General features: G+C 40.0%; 1 protein-coding gene across 2 annotated transcripts in view; it reads right to left on the reverse strand.

Annotated features, from left to right (window-relative positions):
• PLCH1 (phospholipase C eta 1) overlaps window positions 1-18207 on the reverse strand; it is a 238412-nt gene that overhangs the window by 56996 nt on the left and 163209 nt on the right. For both annotated transcript variants that reach the window (XM_019946331.3, XM_033855399.2), the window contains 3 exons: window positions 13654-13774; window positions 9253-9424; window positions 3797-3904 (listed from right to left, as the gene is read on the reverse strand). In XM_019946331.3, the coding sequence (XP_019801890.2) occupies window positions 3797-3904; window positions 9253-9424; window positions 13654-13774 (401 nt within the window). The remainder of the gene's footprint in view (window positions 1-3796; window positions 3905-9252; window positions 9425-13653; window positions 13775-18207) is intronic.

Here is an 18207-nt window from a genome sequence, read left to right on the forward strand (position 1 = left end):
AATAACTTTGAAATATAAGGGAAATATGTACATACACATATCAATAATACATACAGTACATTAGACCTTAAATGTTCATTACCTTAACTCTCTGGCAGGGCAGGGAGGAAGAAATTGTATCATATACTAGAAAACAACTGGAATCTTCAGCTCACCTTCCACTCCTCACCCCTTGTCACCAGGATGAAACAGCATGCCCGGCACGTGGGTGTTTACCGAGGAACAGGACCTCACAACATCATGAGGTAACTCATCCTTTCCATGAGTGCTGACAAGTCTTAAACCAACAAGATTCATAATCGTCCTTAAAATGGCTCAAATCATAAAATGAATAACTTAGGAAAGAAGGTTAATCTAAGGTAATAGGGAGGGAGGAAACTATTAAAGTATTTAGTATGAGACATGCAGAGTGAATAATGGTTTTAGGGTACTAACATAACACAAAAAGTGGTTACATGTTACTCTACTAGGGCTTGTTTAAACTTGTTGGAAGGCTTGGTGTTCACGGGATGAGCTTCATATAGGAGACAGACAGCTTGATATTTGTGCCTAAGAAGCTGGCTGAACCCAGATTCAGAGAGTGCAAGGAACAAGATACTGAATAGCTCAGCAGAAGAGGAAAAAATCAGTGAGGTTGAACCAGTGGGGTGGAAAGTCTGTAAGGCACACTGACATTAGAGGACCCCATAAAAATGAATAATGGTGAGCTGGCCCCACTGAATCAAATTTGTTAGATTACTGTGCTGTGGTTGAAAGGAAGCTGTCCCCGGAGTCTTTGAGTTGTGTGATTCTTGGGTCATTGAACACACCGGCTTTACCTATGGCTTATTACAGTATGAGCCAGATTTTCTCTATGGCTGAAGCCTCAGATTAATGAGGTAGAAGCTTAAAGGATTCAATTAATTCAAAAGAAAGCATTTCTTAAAAGAGCAAAAGCTTTCGGTGTGGTTTGAATCCCTCAGCTTGATGGTAGACTAGGAGGAGTAAGAAGGCCAGCGTGAGGGTCCTGCCTCCCTCTCTGTTCTAACGTAAAGAACAGAGTAAAGAACAGGGTAAAGCTGGGCGAGCCACAGATCCTGCTTCTGACCTCTGCATCTGCTGTTCCCTCTGCCTGGAACAACCTCCCACCCCACCCCAGATATGAGCATGGCTAACCTCGCCTCTTTCCGGTCTTTGCTCAGGTGTTACCTTCTCTGTGAGACCTTTCCTGACCATCCCATCTAAAACGTCAACAGACCCTTTACACACACACTTTCTACACTTCTTCCCTCCCTTTTTCCCTTTAGCGCTTACCACTGCCTAGTACACTACACGTTACTTATTGTCTATCCTCCCTTCTCCCACCAATGCAGAGACTCCACGAAGGCAAAGATTTTTGTCTGTTTTGTTTACTGATATATGCCCCAACATCTACAGCATGTTGGTGCATCTCCAACAGGAGTTCCTCCATAAAAATCTTTTGAATGTGCCAATGAATCTTGCATAAGCCCCATGACAGCTAGCATTCCAGTGTTCGCGAATGCTAAGCTGAAAATCTTTATTTATTGCAATAATTATTGCAATATCTATAACTTATAAATCTAACCACATTCTGTTAACTTAAAACTGAGGTTAAGAACTTCCTCTAAGGTAATTATTGGTTTCATACAAACTATGCACAGTACATCCGCCTTTGCAGAAATATGATCAGACACTCGATTTAGATCAGACAATTTACGTTCAACACTCAGATAAGGCATCTGAGCCCTCTGCTGACAACAGAACTAGAAATTGACTGATTACGGGATAACACTTTGGCTTTCTAAATACAGCACTGCCTTTTCTCAGAAGAGCTCAAAAATAGACAAAAAAGATTTGAAAAAGATGAGTAAAAACCTTATATATTTCCACTAGAATGTTGATTTCTTTATATATTTTCTCTCCTAAAGTCTAACAAAGAGACACCTGTAAAATGTTACAGGTAAGGGGCTCTCCACTTTCACTTAGGCCCAAATCAAAGAATCCAAATGAAAGATCATGGCTATCTTTATGGAATCACATTGTAAACTCTCGACCTATATGGGTTCCTAGACATCAACCAAGAGACTTTGAAGACTGAGAGGAACCCAGTTGGATATTTTCACAGGTGAATTTATTGGTTTGTTTCCATAAAACTATACCTAATTCTCTTTTATAATTGTAGATATTTAACTTAGAAAGTTAGGAGGCTCACTGATATCAGAAGAAATTTTATATTACTGGGTGGATTTAGAAACTAGAATAACTTGGGTTTTACTCAGAGCAACAAATGACTATTGTGATAGTATCAATAGCTAAATTTCCACCACTCATTTTCACTAAAAACTACATTCGCTAAACACATAACTTAGTCAAGACTCTCTGCTCCTTGCTTCTAAATGATAGACTACTCTGAGGCTGGCAACCAAGAGTTTTGGGAAACAAGAGGCAAAGATATTGAAATTCAGAGACAAAAATCTGGCTTATAAAATAAAGCTTAAAGAACGAAATTACCTGTAATAGCAAGTAATTAATTATAAAAATAGCAATTAGCTGGAAGAGCAAAAAAGAAACAAAAATATTAATTATATTTTCACTTATGTAAATCTCTTGAGATTAATTTTCTGTAACCATAGCCCTATTAGTGGTATTTAATTGAGCTAATAAAAACTATTAAAAGGCAATGGATTAATACAGATGGTAATTTTTCCTTTTCACTTCAAGGCTGAGTCTTCTCCACTTCATCCCTTCTAAAATGCATCAAAGCCAAGAAAGAACTATCTACTGAGACTTCAGCTGTCATTAAGCCCTTGCCCTCTTTGAAAATAATACCAGCTCTCTTTAATACCTATAGGAAGCCATCACAGTTACTATTATTTCAAAGAGAGTAGACTTTTTTTAATGATGTAGTAATTGAATTCAGGGCAATAATGTAAATTAGCAGATTTTATACAATATTTCTCTTTTTTTAGAGGGTAGAATAATTGTCCAGACATCTAGAGGAATACTACTTTTCTGTAGAAATGAAATTGTAAACCTTATAACAAGTTAACATGAGCAGGTGCTACTCTCAGATTGTCATATGTTCCTGGAAATCATGTGAGTTATAGAAGGTGGGGGAAGTCAAGAAGTCCTAGTCCCCCATAGTGATGGGGGGTGGGGGAGGTCTTTAAGCCTTACATTTCTCCCAGGTTTGCATTTCCATTGGATTACCAGGCTAAATGGTGCTTTTCTACAAAGGCAACTCCTTGATCTAGGACAGAGGTCTGAAGCACCATGCAGGTGGCAAACTATTCTATGCCATTTTATCTGAAATGTGGCAAATGTAAGATTTAGCCAAGAGATCCATGTCTGGAAGAGCTTGGAAATCTTCTGGTCCAAGGTACATTCTCTTAGGGAGGGGATGAGCATTCTAGAGAAGCATACACACTTGCAGCTGGGTTCTGTGAGCCAGCCTTGACAGGCAGCATGGGGGGGCTTAAAGCCCATTTATGTCAGCAGACAGCAACATTTCCAACCGCAATTTGAGTTTTGACCAAGCTGTAATAGGAGGGAATTTGTCCCTGGAGAGAGGGTCAGATGGGTTAATCACTAACATTCCTTCCAACTCTAGGACACAAGAATCCTTGACTCACTCACTCAATAAACATTTGGGAGTCTTTGTGCCAGCACACAAAGTAATTTTCAATAAATATCCTTTTTACACTACAGCCACCATATCTGTGAAGATTCCAACACAGCAGCAATTTTTACTGTAGCACAACAGAGGGTAAAAATTATGGCCAAGCCTGTAACTTACATAATGGAGCTTGAACTTGCACTCATCTTCAATTTCATCTGCGCTGTCTTCATCAGAAACTTCCCCTTCCTCTGCATCATCTCCAAGGTGATAAGGTAACTTCTTGCCCTGAAATGAAACAAAACACTCAATTTAAAGATGAAAATTCAGCAAGACAGGGGTATGGGAATTAAGAGGTACAAACTACTATGTATAAAGTAAGCTACAAGGATATATTGTACAGCACAGGGAAATACAGCAATTATTTTATAATAACTTTAAATTGAGTCTAATCTATAAAAATATTGAATCACTGTTATACACCTGAAACTAATATTAGTCAACTATACTTCAGTTAAAAAATAAAATAGGAAATGAAAAATGAAAATTCACAATAGCCAAAAGGTGGAAATAACCCAGTGTCTACCAACAGGTGAATGGATAAACAAAATGTGGTATATGCATACACTAAAATGTTATTCAGCTTTTAAAAGTAAGGAAATTCTGACTCATGTTACAACATGGATGAACCTTGAGGACATTAGGCTAAAGGAAATAAGCCCGTCACAAACGACGACTGTTGTATGATTCCACTTATATAAGGTACTCAGAGTAGCCAAATTCATAGAGACAGGAAGTAAAACAGTGGTATCCAGGGGCTGGAGGAAGCGGGTGGTGGGGAAGATGGGAGCTGTTTAATGAGTATGGAGTTTTGGTTTTGCAGGAAAATGAGTTCTGTACGTGGCAATGCGAATGTACTTGACACAGCTGAACTGTACACTTAAAAATGGTTAAGATGGTAGGTAAGTTTTATGTATGTTGTATTTTACCACAATTAAAAATAATTTTTAAAAACTGAAAAATGAAAATAGACTGTCATACTGAGTGAAGTAAGTCAGACAGAGAAAGAGAAATACTGTATGATATCAATGTGGAATCTAAAAAGAAATGATACAAATGAACTTATATAAAACAGAAACATCTCATAGACTTAGAGAACAAACTTATGGTTATGGGGATCGGGGAGCAGGGGAAGAGATAGTTAGGGAGTGTGGGATTGACGTGTACACACTAATACATTTAAAATGGATAAGCAACAAGGACCTACTGTATAGCACAGGGAACTCTGCTCATATTATGTAACAACCTAAATGGGAAAAGAATTTGAAAAAGAATAGATACATGTATATGTATAAATGATTCACTCTGCTGTACACCTGAAACTATCACAACATTGTTAATCAACTATTCTCCAGTATAAAGTAAAAAGGTTTTTTTAAAATAAAAGAAAAATGAAAATAAAATTTGTTATCTCCTTGCCAATCATTACTTCAGACTGACTTGAAGGCAGATCGCTTGAATTAGGGGCAAAGCAAAGGGAGAAGAGACTTTCACGAAAAGGCAGTTTTATGACTTCCAATTAAATACAATTAATTAGGGATACTATATTTACAAGTAAAAATCAGACCAGGCTTCTGTTCGAGAATATATGACTCGTCATAAACAGGCATCACCCCATCCCATGTCCTTAGAGCAGCTTGTTCTCCTGAGCAGGTTAAACGCGCCCTCCTCTCCTGCTGGTTGTGTCCTCTGCACTGACCAGACCTGCTTTTATGGACAATGCAATGACACTCCTGCCCAGCCAGAACATGCCCCTCGCAACCACTCACCAACACACTTTAGGAATCAGGGGCTTTTGGACAACAAGGGGGAATTCTTATAACAAAATGGTAGAAAACCCAAGTTATACAATTATATGCACATTATGATCTCAATGATATATATAAATTCAGGGAAAAAAACCTGGCAAGAAATATGGTCAATTATTAGGAGTACGAATGTCTGGGTAACAGCATTATGGGTGATAGTTATTTTCTCCTTTTCTACATTTCCCAATTTATATTCAGAAAAAGTAAAACTAAATAAAAAGCAGAAGAAGGAGGCATGGCCCAGGAGCCTGATAAGGGCTTCCAGGACGGCTAATCATCTGTACCAGTAAAAGCATCTTACTTGTAAGCAGAAAGGAATATTAATAGGAAATTGACTCACTCCCAGAATCTTGGGGAGCAGAGAGGGCAGAACCAGACGCTGTGGCTAAGGGACCAAGGTCACTGTGGTAGACAGCCTCTAAAATACCCACAACGGTTCCTACCTCTTGGTATTCATGTACTTCTATAATCCCTTCCCGTTGAGTGTGGGCTGGACCTAGTGACCCCACTGAATGAATGGAATACAGCAAAAGCATGAAGATGGGGGAAATTCTTTAAACGTGGAAGGTTGTTCATGTGCTTGGCAGCCAAATATAATGATAAATTTCTAAACATCATCCCAGACTACTACCCAGGCTGATCTTCTCTAAACTAGAGCTCCAGTGACTTCTGTTACATATTCCTGCTCTTCACACCATGACTGGCCCACCTTCAGCACTCTGGATCTTCCCCTCATCCACTTCTCCTCTCTCCACAGGGCCACCAGCACAGTCAGATTTTCAGAGAACTCTCCCTCCCAGTTTCCTGTATCTTCCCTGATACCCAAAGCTCTTGACCTAAAGGGCTTGGCAAAGAGATAAATTTAAAGCTGGTTAAATCATTTATGTAATGAAAACAAAATCTATATTAAGAATCCAAACTCTTAGAATTTGAATACTTAAATATTTTTTTCAACTTACAAAAGGATGGTTATAGGTTTAAAAAGGTGGTATTTAATTTGCCTTCATATCCCTATGTAATATACTTCTTATTTGTATGTGCTATCTGCAAAGTGAAAACTACATTCTTTTCCACAGGAATATATATAGCTATAGATATATAAATATGGCACTAAGCTTCAAATCCCCTTTACTTAAGTGTGGCAGTAGGTGGGGAAGCAAGGAGAGAAAGTTGCCATCTAGAGTATTCACAAGGCGCCCTCATTTTCAGTCCTTTCAAAATCCCATTAAAAGATATCAGGCGGCTTCCCTGGTGGCGCAGTGGTTGAGAGTCTGCCTGCTGATGCAGGGGACATGGGTTCGTGCCCCGGTCCGGGAAGATCCCACATGCCGCGGGGCGGCTAGGCCCGTGAGCCATGGCCGCTGAGCCTGTGCGTCCGGAGCCTGTGCTCCGCAACGGGAGAGGCCACAACAGTGAGAGGCCCGTGTACCGAAAAAAAAAAAAAAAGATATCAAGGCCATATCTTCTGCCAGCTTTTTCCACATTCATGGTCTTTGAAAGATACCTTATACAGGCAGATAGGAAGAAAAGCAACACCACAGAACATTGTTTCTTAACGTCTCTTATGAAGAGTGTTACACCTGAGGAAAATTATAGAATAAACTTAGGTAGAATTTTATGAACTTAACAGTGGCCCAGTGTAAACAAAGAATGACCTAGGAGTCCCCTTCTGATCTACATACTATTTCATGTGGGAGTCACACTCAAGAATTAGATTAATTTCTCCATGGTACTGAAAATATTTCTAGAGACTGGAACCATAGCCATCTCTTAGCTTTTAGCTGCCTGGCCCCAGGACCGCGGTAACTGCTCTATGACACATCTGTAAAAGTAAAATGCTTGGACCAGATAAGTTTTCTTTCAGTAATGAGCCTATGGAAAATTACTAAGTTCGTTATTATTTTTGTTCAAAAGCAAATTTTTGTTTAATTTTTAGGAGATACGTACACACACAGTTGGCCCTCCGTACCCAAGGGTTGGTTGAATCCGCAGATGTGAGGAGCCAACTGTACTAGGCCATTTCATACGAGGGGCTTGAGCACTGTGGATTTGGAACCAATCCTGTGGGTAATGAGGGACTAGTGTATATATCTCTGTGTGTGTGTGTGTGTGTGTGTGTGTGTGTGTGTGTGTGTGTACACACAAGGTTGGAAAGTTTGTGTGTTACAGTTATAATAATAAACAACTTACCCATCTCCAAAGTGGTAAGTAGCCATTCAAATGCTGCCTTTTGGATCACAGATTGCTCTGATGCTAAAGGAACTTAGGAAAATCAGTTCCCTTTTTGTTGTTTCAAATGGGAGTGTGTTGGTCTAGAGATCTAAGAAATCTCCTTAAAGTTTGGAGAAGGTTACTACCAGCAAATGGACTGCAGCTGCTTTGAAACACCCACAGCCCACATTGCTGCCACTCCTTCCAACGAGTGCCTCAGGTCTTCTGGCTTCAATTCATCCTGGTGCCCATTAGCCCTAGGACTTTCTATGCCCAATGATCCAAAGCCCAGTTATGCACAAGGGATTCAATGAGTTCATATCAAATATTCCTTAAGTTCCACTGTCCAAATGAGAAGTATTTCAATCAGATGGACTCATTCTGCATTTAACCTTCTGACGCTTGGCTAAAGACCGTTTGGGAACATGGAAATATTTACAAGGCTATAAAGCTGACACTGAGCTTTCTAACCTAGCAATCAGTTTTCACCACAAGAGACTGCGTTAGCAAGACTTCAGGAAAATTGACCTTAACGTTATTTCTCACATTATATAATTGGAGCTTTTATTCAAAATGCTTTCACACGTACAAATGCCCAATGACACCCCTTTGATGGATTCAGCCTATAACTCTCATTTAACTGATAGAAAAACAGGTTTTGACCCATTCTAAAGATGAATACTTTACATCTTCCCCATGTGCTGTCCTCTCTTAAAGCCCCAGTTAAAGTCTTGCTATGAAATTACACTATCTGACTTTCCTGCGCCTCCTCTGTGATATTTGGTTTTTGTACACACCCTTTTTAAGTAAAATATAACCCCATTTGATCATTAATACTCTGCTGCTTTTCCTTAGGTATTTAGTCTCAAAACAATACAACTATCCAAGATGCTTTTAGTCCAAATACACAAAATTAACTGGAATTAAATAAAATCACATCAGCAATCTGAGAACACAAGGAGCTGTCTTTCTGGCTATTCCTTGCATTAATAATATTCATTTCAGGTAGTAAGTTTTCTCCCTCAGAAGATCTGTTTATGAAATGCCACTCTATTCACCTACTGCTCCTCTGCCTACACACGAATCCTCTGGGGCACAGTGTCTGAACGTGTGCTCCACTTTGAAGTGAGCTCTTCTCACTTACATAACCAAGGCTGACCAACCATGAAGACTTTTTTTGACAGACAGTTATTGGAGCTTGAAATGGCAGAGAAGAATCTGAAAGAAATGCTTTTGGATACGGACACATGTAATCCAGGCCTCCCATACACAGACCCCTCTCCAGCGTCAACTACCACAGACTAAAATATTCAGTATTTGATTTACAGTACTGAGGTTCTCACTTCATAAAAACAAATCCCAGAATACATGACCAGTCAGTAAAAAGCTCTTTCTGAAGGTATGACTATAAGTAAGTTGGAACAAGGTGCATGCACAAATCTAGACAGCCCTTCATATATTGACTATTATTCTCTTGATAAACCAGTTTTCAGTCCTTAAGGGAGGGAGGGCTTAGCAGGTCATTAGTGCCTTTTATTGCATTCCTGAGGTAATTACCTTCACTAGGATTTTGCCTTTCAAACTTTGAGGGCTTGGAAGCTGCTTGGTCTCTCCTGTGTCTACAGATGACAGGTCGAGTTTGTCTCGGAATATTCCTTTCAGGTACTGAGCAATTTTCCTCTGCTGCTGGACACTGCAGTGATTCTCAATAGACAGTATGACCGGGAACCTGAGAGAACAGCAGTACATTGTAAAGGTGTCGAGTACAGCAACTCACAGGGACTTTTGAAAATTATTCTGTATTCATTATGTTCTTACAAGCCTAGTGACAGTATTTGTGAGCGAGGTGATAATTAAAATGCTTCTAAAATGAAAAAGAGGAGAGATGCATTAAAAAAAAAAAAAAACTCCTCTGGCCAAATATATTTTACCAGGCATAAGGGGTGAACAAAATACCAATCCAGATGACTTGGTCTAATATTTTGTAGCTCTCTCTCCCTCACACACACATGCACACACACAGTACATATATTTTGTCTCTTCTACAAGAAAAAATAAAAGAGAAAATTTTGAGAGATAAGAAACCTAAAGAAAGAAAACTCATAAGGTAATTTTGTCTTGTTTATTCAAAAGTCTAGAAACATCTAGGAGACCACTATCATTAAATGAAGATATTTACTCTAAAAATATATATTCAACACACAGCTTGAAAATTACTATTGAGGATAAAATAACACAATGGAATTTTGTGTTTTATAGTGTCCTATGTCAGGCATTTCAAAATCATTTGTATAGAATTACATACTAGTCTTTACTTTCAGAAAGGAAAAAACAAAGTCAAGCATTCACTCTCCTCCAGCACTCAGGGATCTGTGCAGAGAATGTGAGACCCCAATGGAGCGATTAGTACAGACAGCCTTAGGAACCAGCAACGATTCCATGACCTTACTCCTCTTCTGACTTTGTTTTTTCCTCAGAAAAACAAATTAAGGCTTATTTTCATTTTTTTTCTAGTTTCCATCACATATCTTCTGAAGTACTAGGCAATATATTTTTTTCTGGAATAGACAAACCAATATTTAACTTGCGTAATATGTCTATATGGAGAAAAAAATTTATTTATGCGCTTGTATGAGAAGCACAAACTCCACAATACAGGCTGTGACCTCCTGAAATTACATTCTATCCTCATTAGTAAACCTGATGCCAGAGGTAACACGAGAGATGAACCTTTGTGACTGAGGTTGGTTTGGTTACCGGACTATAATCTGTTTGCTCCTGGGTCCTCACATGGGTTTTACCCCAGAGTGTTAGAAAGAGAAAAATAGCAGACTAGCAACCCTGAGTTGTCTGCGCAGTCACATCAGGGAGTTCTAGCAATGGATTTTTAAATTATCAATCTGTTTATAAAAAGGCTATCAGTGTCTAATGATGCTTGGTGTATTAAGTAGTGCTTCTCGACAGGGGCTGGGGTGACTGTGTGGCACTCCTTCCAAAGGGACATTTGTCAATGTCTGAAGACATTTTTGGTGGTCACAATGTTGGGGATGGGAGCTGCTACTGGTGTTTAGTGAGTAGAAGTCACAAATTTGCTCACCATCCTGCAATGCACAAGACAGTTCCCCATAACAAAGAATTATCTGATCCAAAATGTCAATAGTGCCAAGGTTGAGAAACCCTGGTGTAAATATGCAACTAAGGACTTCCCTGGTGGTCCAGTGGTTAAGACGCTGCCCTTCCACTCAGGGGTCGTGGGTTCAATCCCTGGTCAGGGAAGTTCCACGTGTGGTGTGTTGAAGCCAAAAAATAACCACACGTGAAACAAAACAAAACATTTTCAGTTTGGGACTTCCCTGGCAGTCCAGTGGTTAAGACTCTGCGTGTCCACTGTAAGGGGTTGCGAGTTCAATCCCTGGTTGGGGAACTAAGATACCACATGCTGGGCGGCACGGCCAGAAAAAAAAAAAAAAAAGATGCAACTAGAACTTAAAGCTGCACTTTTAAAATGTGCTAAACAAGCTTATTAATTGTTTTAATTTGAAGTGCTTTTCTCCTAAGGATCCCCAGACTTTAAGTAAGCATAGTCAAGTCACCAGAGGGTCCTCCAAAGTACATAGACAGCAGGTCTTCTCAATGCCCTACTTCACATGTTGGAAAATAATGGCAAATCACTTCATCAACTTGGCTAAGATTAGTAGCAATCAGGGTAAAAAGACCCATCAGAATTTAGTACTCGGATTCTTCCATGTGCAAGTCACCACAAACCAAACCTGCTATGCAGCAAGTGTCTCTTATCAGAACAGCATTTTAACTTCATATTTAATTAATGAGAAGACGAAATGTTAGAAATTTTAAAGGCTACTAATGTCTATAAAATGAATTTTATGCAATTGTAATTTTAATTTGCCTTTTTTAATGCAAAAATCATTTCTTGAATGTCTGGTATATTGCAGGCACTGGCTAGGCAATAAAGAATGAATAAGGGGGAGTTCTCTGGTGGCCTCATGGTTAGGATCCTGAGCTTTCACTGCTGGGGCCCGGGTTCAGTGCCTGGCTGGGGAACTGAGATCCTGTAAGACGCACATAGCAGCCAAAAAAAAAAGGGGTGGGGGGGTGGGAATAAAGTTTTATTTTTAATTTCTCTTAAAAATGAATGAATAAGACATAGCCACATACTTTCAAGGAGTTCACGGTCCTAACTACTTAAAAGGAGGCAAGTCACCAACAATTGCAAGAAGGTGCTGTATGATATGATAGAAATATGTTGAGTGCTAAGGACAGCGAAAAGAAGCATTTAAATCAGTTGTAGTATTGGTAAGTTTGCCAGAGGGACATTGCCTAAGCAGTCTTCTAGGATGAGCAAGAATTGGGCAGGTGGAATATTGGAGATGAGTGTTTCAGACAGAGAGAACGGCACAAGTGAGGGTAGGGTCTGTGACAGCACTGAGATCCCCAGGGACTCCGGAAGACAGTCAGTGACGGCAGAAGCCCAAGTCTCTGTGGAGCAACAGTAGAAGACAACACTGGAAGAGCAGGAAGAGGCCAGGCCTTGAAGGGCACGGAATGCATGACCATGAACAACAGGGAGTCTTTGAAGGACTTTAAGAATTACAACATCAGGGCTTCCCTGGTGGCGCAGTGGTTGAGAGTCTGCCTTCCGATGCAGGGGGACACGAGTTTGTGCCCCGGTCCGGGAAGATCCCACATGCCGTGGGGTGGCTAGGCCCGTGAGCCATGGCCGCTGAGCCTGCACGTCCGGAGCCTGTGCCCCGCAACGGGAGAGGCCACAACAGTGAGAGGCCCACGTACCGCAAAAAAAAAAAAAAAGAATTACAACATCAGCTTATATTTTCAGAAAGAAACATACTACACCAGTGTGGAGGATAAACCAAAGAGAAATGAAAATGAAGAGAAGGCAGTGGAGTCAAAAGATACTTTAGCAACTAGAATTGAAAAGATTGGCTGAATCGAGAGTGGACTCCCAGTTTCTAGGTAAAGCCATTGGTAAACAGTGCTACCCTCCTAACTAGAAGGAAATGGAGTAAGAGGAAGCTTGGCAGAATGAAATGCTGAGTTCAGTTTGGGGTGGAGGCCCCGTGCTGGTAGGAGTCTTATCCTCGCTCAGTGTTGAGGCTCCCCAAACCTATTATAGTATGCCTGGCTTAGAGTGGGCAACTTTAAATATCTAAGTAAATGTCTGAATAAATAATGAAATTTGTTAATTTTCAGGTACCTATGGGATACTCAGATGAATTTGTAGTAAGAATTTTTCAATATATCTCTGAAACTTAGGGAAAACATTCTGGATATATAATGGGCAAATAACCAAAAAGTAGACCAAGGACAACAACTTAGGAAATAGTGACTATTAAAGGAGTGAGGAAATGGACTAGAAGACCGTAGGCTAAAGAAAGATGTCGAGAAGCAATGGCAGCAATAGAGGAGAGAATGCTATGATAGAGGTCCCCCAAAAGCAAGTATTAAGGAGAAAATTATCACCATTATCAAATGCCAAGGAGGGGTCAAGTAACATAAGGACCCCAGGCACTTCAGTATACACAGGACATCCAGCAAGTCTGGAAACCAAGATATTATTATTTTATTGTATTGCAATATAATCCCAATAAGCTATTTATTATGTATAGTAACCTGTGTTTCTAAACTTCATAGACACTCTGTATACCCTGGCTTTAGAAATTTTGAGGTCACTCTTTGTAAGAACGTGCTTCGAGGAGGCAACATCTTGCGAGAGAATGGGGTAAGGAATAAAGAGAGCACAAGAAAGTATGTACATGCGGCCCTTGTTTGTTCAGTGTTTTGTTGGGGAGGAAGGAGAGAACCAGGGCAGGAGAAAGCGAGATGTAGACTCCAGGGAAGTGTGTGGCTTGGTGACCGTGTTACGTCAGGCAGTGCTGCATGTGCCAGCTGAGCCTGGCTCCCAGCTGCTGCTCTACTTACTCGTTCTTCACAAAGGCATGCTTGTTGATGGTCTCCACAACATCTCTGAAGAGGATCTTTGAAGTGAGCGTGTAACCGTGGTGTACGACCGGCTCTCCGTCGGGGCCATCCCAACAGTCAACTGCCAAAAACAGAATGTCACATCAACAACTCAAAGTTTCTGGTGTGTCCTGATAGTTCTGGAAATAGCAGACAAGTATTAAGTTTATTGTTTGAGCTTATACGTATTATGATCGTGACAAAGATGTCAGACCGAAAAGAGTGTTCTGGCATATTTATCAGAATAAGGAATTACAGATTACAAATGATTTACTGCAAGTAAATCTGCTTATAGTTAACAAAGAAGTCATATACACAAGCAGCTTAGCCTTTACCAAGAACTCTCATTAGAAACTGCTCTAAATCCAACCGAGTATGCCTGAGCATAGTGATATTTCTTAACAGGTTGTTTCTCTATTTTACTTCTTCTTATTCAGTTTACTATAGTCTTTTAATGTCTCAATGACCCTCTCAAATCAGTAACAGGGTTTTTCATCATTGTCCTCCTAAACTCATTATGTTTCCATTAGATTTATTTCCATATGATTAATTCGACAGTAGTTCTAAAATAGCATTGACTTCTTAACTTCGAATCTTCAGGCCCTGCTAAGATTTATGTGCATATGGGCAAATGATTTAATAATTTAAAGTATTGCTTCCCCATCCATAAAAGGAAAACTAAGAACAGGACTTGAATCATAAGTTTGAGTGATTTATAAGTACATGAAAGGTTGATTATAAATCTGCATGGCACACAGTAATCATTATTGTTATTAATACTATTGATACTGTTATGTGTATGGACAACCTCACTGACCCCCAGCTGGAGAAAGACAACAGCTTCCTCACCATCCTCCCCAACTTAGAGTTTGCCTTCCCTTGTTTTACACTTTGCCACCAGACTAATTTCTCAAAACACGGCTTTCTCCATGTCACTACTTTGCTCAAAAGCCTACTCAGTGCATAACATAGCATCCGACACACAGTATGCACTCAGTAGGTCTATGTTAAATTTATTAATAAACAACTTATAGCAGCTCCTGCCTGCTTAACCCCAGGGTCCCTATCTCTGGCACTAGAGACTGGCTAGCCATTCAACTAAGCCTGTTTTCTCTCTCGCCCTAGCTCACAGCTAGACTACAGTTCCCAGCCTTCCCTTTCAGTAGGACATGGCCATTGAAATGTGGGCAGAAATGATGTGCACCACTTCCAGGTCTGCATTATGAAACCCTGCCCTCACAGTTATCCATGCCCTCTCTTCTGCTGTGAGTTTGGAAGTCATGTGCTGAAGATGGCACAGACACAGAAGGAAAGAGCCTGTACCCCTAAATCACTGCTTGAAAGAGTCACCCATTAAGAACAGCTATTTCGGACTTCACATAAGAAATAAACTTCAGTTGTTTTAGGGCACAGAGATTTAGGCTTAACTGTTAAAGAAACTAGTTAATTAATATCTTAGATCCTGTTTGACAAGTCAAACTTATTTTCTCCTACTTCGAAACTCACAGACTTATTCTTCCAGTTAGGCAAGCTTCCTCACATACGATCCTACTTCCATGCCTTTGTTTCTTTCATTTAAGGTCAACTGAAGTGCCCTCTTTCACTTTGCTTATCTCAATCTCAACCAAGGGTCAAATCCTTGATTAAGGATTTAGATCCTAAACCAGGATCCCCCATAGAATTTTGCCAGCTCTCATGACATTGCCCTTCCTTATGACAGGGGGTCACAAATTCAAATACCAACAAGAACCTAGCAGGTCACATAAATAAATGTAGCAGCCCAACAGGGAATGTGTGTCTAAACGAGGTAACTATTTCTCACTGTCAGTCAATCATTCTTAAGTAGGAATAAGGACCCAGTTACCAGATCTGAGAAAAGTCAAAGGTCTCCTTCCTCTCTCTTTCTGTCTCTCTCTCTCTAGATAGATGAGAGTTGGGGGGGGGGGGGGTTCTGTTCCCTAACTAATACAGTTACATATATCAATTAAATACTGCCTATTAAAATATCCTTGGGGGGGAATGGAAAAAGGAAAAGGAGAAAGTACTCTCAAGGTTAAAACCATAGGAATACTGGAAACAAATTTTAAGAACAAATATTTTGGGATGCTATCATACAGTGTTATACTGTTCCTTTGGGCCTGTAAATGAGGTCAAACATATAAAGGCATCTTCTCAGGAGAGAGGCTCCATCCCTCTTTTGACATGTGCTTGACATTCTTTAATTTGCCTTTGGATATAAGTGTGAAAAGAATAAACAGATGTTTCAAAAGTATGTAACTTAAACAATATACCCCAATTTATACCCCATTTTGGAAGAAAAAGGGCTTAGGAGGGTTTCTCATAAATGAGCTCATATATTTTCAAAAAGAATGCAAAGTAGACGAGGCAATGCCACAGCTGACTTGATGATCATGTACACATAAAAATATCTCTTCATAAGAAACTACTTTGGTAATGAAAGAAGGAGCCCTTTTGCTAACATTTATAACACAGGCAGAATATGCATAGTTGAGGATGGTTCTCCTAACGTTCACTTTTTAGGCCTATTTTATCACTTGTCTGTTAAATGAGGATAGCAACATCCCCAAATGGTGCTGCCATCTGAGCGTGTGGCATCCACAGTCAAGTTCAAATGGCCACGAAGAGCTCCTGTAAGAGCTAGTGCTATGATGAGAACGTTGGCAAAGTAGAAATCCTCTAACCAATTTCCTAGCCACAAAATAGCCAGGCCCACTTTTTCAATCAGACCACATGTTAGAAGCCCCCAAAAGCACCCTGACAAACAGCTGGTCAGATGTGAAGACCAGCTGAGAGACTAACATGACAGCTTTTCATAGTGGAGCTCAAAATGTTTCACCCTGATAGTGCTCCCAGAGATAACAGGAAAAGTTGTGAACTGATTACAACAGCAATACAACGTCAGTTCCATAATGAAAGTGAAAATCCCCTGGACAGAACATCCATATTTATAAAGCAACTAGGGCTGATAATCAAGGGAAAGGAAAGGCCGTGTAAAAAATGTCATCAATCTGATTTGCTGGCAAACTCACTTCACCAACAAAAGACTTACTCGTCTTCCCCAAGACACCATATATATCCTGACCGAGGACATTGTTGCAGCTGAACTAATGGAGATGGAAAACACAGTATTATCAAAATAGAAGCTTGAAAGTGGAGAGATTCTTCAGGTCACAATACCATGAAAGAACTGTCCAGAATCATTACTCTCCATCTCTAAGAACTATACTTGGCAAAAGCTGCTTCAGAAAATTATCTGTGGGACCTGAAATTTTTAATCCATGACCTGCTACATTCTATAAATCAGGTTCTTTAACTCCTAGCTGCAGCTGTTTAAGAATAAAAACAACTTCATCCAGAAGCAAGGTAGATAAAGCACCACTGGGTGTGTATAGATTGGTGCCTCCAGGTCCAAGCTTGAAGTGTAAACTAAGATCTTCAAATTACAGGGCTGACAGAAATTGTCAGGAGAGCACGAGAAATCACGTTATCAAGTTCTAAAGTCTTCAGGAACATCTAGATATTTAGATGCCAAGCCTAATCACAGGTCAAGCAAATGCCTCCTGTTAAAGCCAACCTCCTCTCTGTGCTGTGCACTGTTCTTCCTAGCCTTCCTTATGTGACCAGATGGCCCTTATTTGATCCCTCGCTTGGGTTGGTCATGTCATTCAATGCGTGTTCTTCCAAAAACCCCAAAGGCTTCCTGGAGAAGCAAAGTGGGGGAGTCAGACAACTTGCGTTCAAATACCAGCTTCCAAGCTTCCTAGCTATGGGACCTTGAGCCACCAACCCTACCCCAAATTGGGGTGCCTTCTTAAGGAGATTATTCCATCTTCCTTAGTGTTGTAAGAATTAAAGAAGGATGCATGGAAAGCACTTAACCAGAACCTAGCCCACAAAAGGGGACGAAATCATGGTGGTTTCCCTGTTCCTTCCCAGTATATTCAAAGCCAAGGTGACAACCATAGTTTCAGACAGGAAATAGAGCAAGTACAAAGCTGACCAAGTCTCCTAGATAAACACAGTATAATGCTTCTTCTCAACAAAACCTTCCAGAAATAGCAGCTTGACTTTCACTGTCCAGTCATAGATTTTTCCAATAGTGAAAACTTCAAGCCAAACAACAGAGGAGAAGTTTGCTGATGCAGGCTTGGCGAGGGAGATATTTGAGAGATTGCACGTCCTTTGAAATTATATACAAGCTGTGCATCTTCTCAGTTTGTGTGAATGTCTGGAGCAAGCAACACCTTTTACACAAGGAGGGCAAAGATCAATAGCTTCTATTACTTTGGTGACTGGCAAAGAGGAAGAAAGAAGGTACAAGGGAAGGCCCATGTTCAATGTCATCTGCTGCACACAATTTCTAAAAGCTAATTTTAAAATTAAAAGATCCCTGAAAAAGCTAAAACTAAAAATTATTTGTGTCTTACTATAAATTATCTTAATCAGATAACTTTCCTTCTTAATAGCCCAAGGAATGCCAGAGAATTAGAAGAT

Source organism: Tursiops truncatus, chromosome 4 (genome assembly GCF_011762595.2).
Source record: "Tursiops truncatus isolate mTurTru1 chromosome 4, mTurTru1.mat.Y, whole genome shotgun sequence".
NCBI classification, from domain to species: Eukaryota; Metazoa; Chordata; class Mammalia; order Artiodactyla; family Delphinidae; genus Tursiops; species Tursiops truncatus.